General features: G+C 42.1%; 1 protein-coding gene across 1 annotated transcript in view; it reads right to left on the bottom strand.

The window, feature by feature from the left end:
- Positions 1–703: 703 nt before the first annotated feature.
- Positions 704–8,741, bottom strand: part of LOC139366949 (diamine acetyltransferase 1-like) — a 28,963-nt gene continuing 20,925 nt past the window's right edge. Inside the window, exons 2-6 of the mRNA XM_071104739.1 lie at positions 7,649–7,700; positions 7,469–7,552; positions 2,523–2,624; positions 2,381–2,421; positions 704–1,127 (exon numbers count right to left, since the gene is read on the bottom strand). Of these exons, the coding sequence (XP_070960840.1) occupies positions 951–1,127; positions 2,381–2,421; positions 2,523–2,624; positions 7,469–7,552; positions 7,649–7,700 (456 nt within the window). The 3' untranslated portion in view covers positions 704–950. The remainder of the gene's footprint in view (positions 1,128–2,380; positions 2,422–2,522; positions 2,625–7,468; positions 7,553–7,648; positions 7,701–8,741) is intronic.

Below are 8,741 nucleotides of genomic sequence, written 5' to 3'. Positions count from 1 at the left end.
CCTTATACTCTCCGCACTTCCTAGCACACAGAGGATCTGTCTCTGCCTGGGCAAGGGGTTGGGGGAGGAGAGGACAGGACAGGAGACAGTGTTTTTAATATTATCTAAACTCTACTGGGCCACTACAGGGTTGGGTTCTGGATGTGTTTGTTGTTTAGGCATTGCTGCAGTGAATGTTCAAAATACAGTCAGTGAACACCAGACATCCCACTGATTTCTACGTCCCTGGTTTCTGCTAGATCTGACTAAGATGTGTGTGTGTGTGTGTGTCTGAGCATTAGATACTGTGACAGTTTGGCGCCTTTCCAAGGTCAGTGCAGTAACTAACAGTGTTCCACTCCTCTGCTCTCCATAGACTGTTATAACAGACCACACATCCCCCTTCTACAAAGAGAAGGTATGACAGAGGGGACAAGAGAGATGGAGGAGAAAGAGGACAAGGCTGTTATTTAAGTATCTTGATGACGTCACCATTCTGAAATTACTCCCACGAGAGACGGAGGATGACGGGGAGGGATTTCATTGTAAAGCAATGAACTCACCCCACTTCCCTCCTAGCCCCACAGAAATCAGTCACCATAGAACATAATAACCACTAACAAATACAATCAAACTACAGAAAAAAATAATTTTAAAATAAATCACTATTATAGAATAGTAAAATATATTGGTCAATAAATGAAACAGAGAATGCAAGGAATCCTAAGGTGTGTTGATTAAAAACTACAACTACTAAAACGATGTTTTCAGATAAAATACGTGACCTAAATGAGTGACTAGATTGAGAAAGTTGGTGCACACACATGTTTAATGACCCTTTTAATAATAATCTACTGTCAGAAGTCACACCCCCCCACCGCTGAAGTGAAAGACAGGCAAATAATTAAGTAATATAAATTGACCAAGTCTGTCACTCTTGTCCCCATCTTTCTATGTGTCTTGGGGCCAGCTCACTCTTTGGAGCCGGAGGACATCTTGAAGAGGGAGCTCTTGTTGATCTTGAAGAGTCTCCATCCCTCATCCTGAGTGATGTCGGCCGCCCCACGACGCTTGTAGAACTCTATTGACTTCTTGTTGTCGTTGGCGACGACAAAGTGCATGCTGTTGCAGCGAGTCTCGAATGCCATCTGAGGGGGAGAGAGGAAGGGAGAGCAGGTGTTAGCACACATAATTAAACCCCAAAGTGTTTGATGGGGTTGAGGTCAGGGCTCTGTGCAGGCCAGTCAAGTTCTTCCACACCGATCTTGACAAACCATTTCTGAATGGATCTCGCATTGTGCACGGGGGCATTGTCTTGCTTAAACAGGAGAAGGCCTTCCCCAAACTGTCACCACAAAGTTGGAAGCACAGAATCATCTAGAATGTCATTGTATGCTGTGTTGTTGATTTCCCATCACTGGAACTAAGGGGCCTAGCCTGAACCATGAAAAACAGCCCCAGACCCTTATTCCTCCTCCACCAAACTTTACAGTTGGCACTATGCATTGGGGCATTGTAGCGTCCTCTTGGCACCCGTCTAAGCCAAATTTGTCCGTAGGACTGGCAGATGGTGAAGTGTGATTCATCACTCCAGAGAACACGTTTCCATTGCTCCAGAGTCCAATGGTGGTGAGGTTTACACCACTCCAGCTGACGCTTGGCATTGGGCATGGTGATCTTAGGCTTGTGTGCGGCTGCTCGGCCATGGAAACCTATTTCATGAAGCTCCTGACGAACAGATATTGTGCGGATGTTGCTTCCAGAAGCAGTTTGGAACTCAGTAGTGAATGTTGCAACCAAGGACAGACGATTTCAGCATTCGGCAGTCCCGTTCTGTGAGCTTGTGGCCTACCACTTCGCAGTTGAGCCGTTGTTGCTCCTAGACCTTTCCACATTACAATAACAGCACTTACAGTTGACCAGGGCAGCTCTAGCAGGGTAGACATTTGGAAAGGTGGCATCCTATGACTGTGCCACGTTGAAAGTCACACAGCTCTTCAGTAAGGCCATTCTACTGCCAATGTTTGTCTAATGGAGATTGCATGGCTGTGTGCTCGATTTTAAACACCTGTCAGCAACAGGTGTGGCTGAAATAGCCGAATCAACTAATTTGAAGGGGGTTTCCACATACCTTTTTTTATATATAGTGTACATGTTCTCTGTTCCCAACGCACATTCATTGATTATTTCAACAGCAATAACCAAACAAAACACACAGAAGAACAACAGAATCAACGGTATGTACAAAAAAATCATAACTCACTGAAATGGGCTCAAAATGGGATTCTGTTAGAGGCATTGACCTACAACAGGATTCTGGCCAGAGCCATGTAACAACTGACTGACAGCTACCATCTAGTTTTTACTATGTTTACAGGGTCATAACTCCAAAATTACTCACGTCACTGAGGAGCTTGAGGATCTCTGAGCCGATGCCATTCTCTGGTGGAAGGATGACAGAGAAGGAGAGATTATGGTTACTGGTCAGGTCAGAGAGGAAAGAGAGCGACAGAGTAGGAGAGGAAAATAGTTACTTTGCTTACCCCTGTACTCTTCCATGACAAAGAAGTCTTCCAGGTAAAGCAGCTTGCCGATCCAGGGGTCATAGGTGAAGTAGTACATAGCAAACCCAATCACCACAGGACCTGGACACAGAAGTAAACCCACACACATAAAAACAAGCTAGATGTAATGTAACAGAGCTCGTACCGGAGTTACCCAGGTAGCTAATCTATGGTCAGTTGAGCATTTCCCTAAATGTTTAAGGGTGTTTAGGACTTGGAGGGGCAGAGCTGCGCATATATCCATGGTTAAGATTAACTTGTACTTTCAGAGGTTAACTCAGTCTGGTTGCCAGGGGACTGTGTAAAGAGATGTTGGTTGTGTTGTGAGAACTGACGTGTTGAGACAGGCTGTTCTAGCTCAGAGAAGCTTCCAATGGAAGTTGTAGCAGGTGTGTGTCATACAAGTGTTTCTGGCCTACATGTGAGTGACATCCACAACAGGAGTAGGCCTAGACACTATACACACCGGCCTTTCGATCAGAGACATGCATTGGTATGCGTTTCTGTGTGTACAGCAAAAACATTTCAAACAAGACACCTAGTTACTTCTCAGAGAATGTGCCAAAGTGTAGCTGAAATGTTTGTCTCCTCCCAGACACCCCCTGTCATGTCATTGTGCATCACATACAGTGCATACAGTGCATACAGTGCATTCAGAAAGTATTCAGACCCCTTCCCTTTTTCCACATTTTGTTACGTTACAGCCTTATTCTAAAATGGATTAAATAAATCAATTTCCTCAATCCACACACACACACACACACACACACACACACACACACAATGACTAAGCAAAACCAAGTTATACATCTTTGCACATTTATATAAATAAATACATATACACACTACCGTTCAAAAGTTTGGGGTCACTTAGAAATGTCCTTGTTTTTGAAAGAAATGCAATTTTTTTTGTCCATTATAATAACATCAAATTGATCAGAAATACAGTGTAGACATTGTTAATGTTGTAAAAGACGATTGTAGCTGGAAACGGCTGATTATGGAATATCTACATAGGAGTACAGAGGCCCATCATCAGCAACCATCACTCCGTGTTCCAATGGCACGTTGTGTTCGCTAATCCAAGTTTATAATTTTAAAAGGCTACTTGATCATTAGAAAACCCTTTTGCAATTATGTTAGCACAGCTGAAAACTGTTGTGCTAATTAAAGAAGCAATAAAACGGGTCTTCTTTAGACTAGTTGAGTATCTGGAGCGTCAACATTTGTGGGTTTGATTACAGGCTCAAAATGGCCAGAAACAAAGAACTTTCTTCTGAAACTCGTCAGTCTATTCTTGTTCTGAGAAATTAAGGCTATTCCATGTGAGAAATTGCCAAGAAACTGTCATTATGGGGTATTGTGTGCAGATTGGTGAGGGGGGAAAAAATAGTTTAATCCATTTTAGAATAAGTGGAAAAAGTCAAGCAGTCTGAATACTTTCCGAATGCACTGTAACTATTGTAAGGAAAAAGGTGTCTCTGTATCGAGTAAGGGCAGTACAAACTGAGCTAACAGTAAGGGCAGTACAAACTGAGCTAACAGTAAGGACTGTACAAACTGGGCTAACAGTAAGGGCAGTACAAACTGAGCTAACAGTAAGGGCAGTACAAACTGAGCTAACAGTAAGGGCAGTACAAACTGAGCTAACAGTAAGGGCAGTACAAACTGAGCTAACAGTAAGGGCAGTACAAACTGAGCTAACAGTAAGGACTGTACAAACTGGGCTAACAGTAAGGGCAGTACAAACTGAGCTAACAGTAAGGGCAGTACAAACTGAGCTAACAGTAAGGGCAGTACAAACTGAGCTAACAGTAAGGGCAGTACAAACTGAGCTAACAGTAAGGGCAGTACAAACTGGGCTAACAGTAAGGGCAGTACAAACTGGGCTAACAGTAAGGGCAGTACAAACTGAGCTAACAGTAAGGGCAGTACAAACTGAGCTAACAGTAAGGGCAGTACAAACTGGGCTAACAGTAAGGGCAGTACAAACTGGGCTAACAGTAAGGGCAGTACAAACTGAGCTAACAGTAAGGGCAGTACAAACTGAGCTAACAGTAAGGACTGTACAAACTGGGCTAACAGTAAGGACTGTACAAACTGGGCTAACAGTAAGGGCAGTACAAACTGGGCTAACAGTAAGGGCAGTACAAACTGGGCTAACAGTAAGGGCAGTACAAACTGGGCTAACAGTAAGGGCAGTACAAACTGGGCTAACAGTAAGGACTGTACAAACTGGGCTAACAGTAAGGGCAGTACAAACTGGGCTAACAGTAAGGGCAGTACAAACTGGGCTAACAGTAAGGGCAGTACAAACTTGGCTAACAGTAAGGGCAGTACAAACTGGGCTAACAGTAAGGACTGTACAAACTGGGCTAACAGTAAGGGCAGTACAAACTGGGCTAACAGTAAGGGCAGTACAAACTGGGCTAACAGTAAGGGCAGTACAAACTGGGCTAACAGTAAGGGCAGTACAAACTGAGCTAACAGTAAGGGCAGTACAAACTGGGCTAACAGTAAGGGCAGTACAAACTGGGCTAACAGTAAGGACTGTACAAACTGGGCTAACAGTAAGGGCAGTACAAACTGGGCTAACAGTAAGGGCAGTACAAACTGGGCTAACAGTAAGGGCAGTACAAACTGGGCTAACAGTAAGGGCAGTACAAACTGGGCTAACAGTAAGGACTGTACAAACTGGGCTAACAGTAAGAACTGTACAAACTGGGCTAACAGTAAGGACAGTACAAACTGAGCTAACAGTAAGGGCAGTACAAACTGGGCTAACAGTAAGGACTGTGGCTGTCATGAAATCTTGTCAGCTGGTGATTGTCAAGCAAATAACTGGTACTTGACCGTTAATTAACAAACGCATTTAGCATCTCCTGGCTTCCACGCATAGCCTACATGCCACTGATGCTGACCTTAAGAACATCTACATTTTAAAAAGTCGAACAAATCCATGTAATATAGTGTACACCATCACAATACATCTATGTATTTTAGACTGGTCTAAAGAAACATGATATGAAGAAAATGTAGTCTATTTCAAAAGAACAGATTAGCATACACCTTGTTAGGTCCTGACCTGGGTATGTCATATGGCTGTGGGCTACACTAGTTCATTTAGCAGACAAGATTTGCTTAGAATTCCATGGCATTATTTTATTTTATAATTTGAAGAATTCAATTGAACATAGCTGAATAAAATAGAAAATGTTTTCTCAAAGATTTCTGGGGGAGTGTGTACATGCGGCTATTCTGTGTTGAGCTGTTAACAAAAACAGGTATTCCTACATGCTTAATTTATATTTTTTTAATTAAACTTTAGTTGTGATGAAAACATATAACTCGACTTTGTATTTTTGATATATTCCAAGGTTGCATGAAGCAACTAATGATGATTTGAAAAAAGTTCCATTAAAAGGCATGAGTTCTGCTTTGTTATTTGTGCAGGCTGCACACATTTCATCATCCTCTCATTGACAATTTGACAAACACTTGATAATGCCTCGAATTTCCCGGCTGCTTCCACAAATACCCCCTAAATACATCCATGCCTTTTGCGGCCTGAGGCAGTTGTGCCCTTGGGCTGAATATAATAATTATAATTCCCCTCTCCCGGCTGCGTGCTCCGAAGCACCTCTCACTTACATGGCTCTCTCGGCCTATCACGTGATCGGGTCTTTCTCAGAGGCTACAAGTGAAGACACACAACTGCGTGCATCCTTATCCAATTCCGAGGCGCACATTGAAGATATAGGAAGAACTATCCACATTTACTTTTAGTCAGCCCGCAAGATGAGTAGGCAAAAATCACTAGCCTATGTCAATCTACTATCCCCCATAGTACAAACGTTGACCTATTCTGTGTGAGAAAAAAATATTCCAAACATAGCCTGGGACAGTTGTGTGATGCAATAGATCCCAAATGAATACAACCACTAGCATCAAAAAACCTTTAAGCAATGAGGCGGATGCAACAGATCAAAATGTTTAGCTTAAAATGCTATCACCTAATAGTTTATTTCGTTACATTATAAGTGCAGCAATGTGCAGATGGCAGATAAGCACAAATGTTCCAAAATTCAATTCTCAAAAGTAACCGCAAAATGCAATTCTGCATGTATTTATTTTATTATAAAGGTGCATTAGCGCTGCGTATGCATGCCAGTTAGGCTCTACACCCATTGTAAAGAAGTTATTATTTGGCCACATTAGTTGTGATACAAACCTTAAACATATGGGCCTATGAGCTAGGCTACATGAGGTGTGCAACTACAGTAGGATTTGAAAAAGTTGCCCCCCAAAAAAGGGATGCACAGTTTATTGCCTTACTGCACACAAACTGGGCATCATTCACAAGTGATAGGCTAATAGGGGGTGAGGGGGGGGGGGGGGGGGGGGGGGATGCATGTCATCTATGCACTTAAATAGAGAATGGAGGACACTTTTCCCATGGATCATTTTCATGCCAGCGAGGTAGTTTATACTCCTGTTGTACAGAGAAGCAATGTGATAAATATTAGGAATGTTGAATAATAAATATAGTAGGCCTAGCCTATAGAAAGCTGATCTTCCTCCTTTCAGTAGAGGCCATCACTCTGTTTTCAGAGCTTTGAGAAGCCTAAATACCGTCACATGGAATTTGACTGCCATCATTACTCATGGCTTTAGGTGTGGCGGTAATCTGGTCACCGTAACAGCCCTAATTAGAGGTTTGATTTATGTTTGGCATAGGGTCAGTAGCTACACACCACACATTCTTCTATGCTTAGGAGAGGCACTGTTTCAGTCAAGCCCATCAGATATAGTTTGCTATAATACAATACCGGTCTGTCACACTCAACACATCCATCCAATCCTCTGAGATGTACCGGTGTGATCCAGGGAATAGACAAGATCATTTGATATACAGAATCTCTTACCATTGTTGCTCTGCGGCTCACTGGGGACTTCTGCCATGACGCAGTGGTATAATGGGTTGTCACCGAATCCATCCTCGAGCAGATCTGTTTTTACAACGTTAGAAAGGCCTTATAAACTATGCACAGCAGTCAATCACACGGTGACCAATACAGAAATGCTTTAGTTTCATTCAGACTCACTTTCCTCAGTCAGTTTCACTTGGCCTTCCATTTCTTCATATTTAGCCAGTTCCTGGCCAGAAGAAACATTTCAGATTCAAAACCAAGAACAGCGAGTCAATAGGGAAAGTTTATCATTCACTGAGAAGTGACAGTCAACGAAGAGAACAGCATTTAACTTTACAAACACAAACAAATGGAGGAAACCGGGCCTGTTGCCAACGTAAACACAAAAAAGGTACAAAATTACAGAGCGAACTGTGATACAGACGGATATCCAGCGAAAATGGTCTGTTTTTATCACCTTCAAGACAGACAAATTTGCAGAGTTGATCTCTGAATGCAGTTAGGATGAGCACATTTAAAATACCCAAATGGGGGACAACAGGCTGGATTTTCCCTGGTCATTGTAACCACATTTCTCCCGACATACTGAATATGCATAAAATTCATCCTCCAATTGCAATATCTGCCTTTTGTCTCAAAACGTTATATTTTTAATACCTGCAAACACTACGTTATGCTTACCCAACTTCAAAATAGTCCAGGGCATCGTCACAGTCAACCGTGAATGATAATTATTCAGGTTTCACCAGTGAAATATTCAAACTGCGTCTGCATGCCAATCATTTGGTCCCAATCAGTTTAAATTGGAATATGCATTTAGATGTTCTTGAATTGCTGTTTCATGAGCAAATTAGAGGAGATGGTGTTAAACTACTCAGAACAAAAATATAAACACGTGTTGGTTCCATGATTCATGAGCTGAAATAAAAGATCCCAGAAATGTTCCATACGCACAAAAAGCTTATAACGACAATATATGGAAACGTCTGCTCTACCCAAATTTACAACTAACTAATTGCAGCATTACCGCAAAAATGGACGAGACAAGTGGAAGGGGGAAAGTAAGGAACTTGTCTGTCGGCCCTGCATTAAAGACTAAAATTGGTTTAAGAAAATTGTGATAAATGAAACTGGTATACTTTTTTATTTAAAAGACCTAAAAAATGACAGCTGTGCCATATAGATTGCAAAAATCGTTGAAGGAGATTTGATATACTGATTCTATAGCACATGGTTTATGAACTGATACACAAAACGACGCCAGATT

This window comes from Oncorhynchus clarkii, chromosome 15, assembly GCF_045791955.1.
Source record: "Oncorhynchus clarkii lewisi isolate Uvic-CL-2024 chromosome 15, UVic_Ocla_1.0, whole genome shotgun sequence".
NCBI classification, from domain to species: domain Eukaryota; kingdom Metazoa; phylum Chordata; class Actinopteri; order Salmoniformes; family Salmonidae; genus Oncorhynchus; species Oncorhynchus clarkii.
This window is presented reverse-complemented; position numbering and strand designations above follow the sequence as displayed.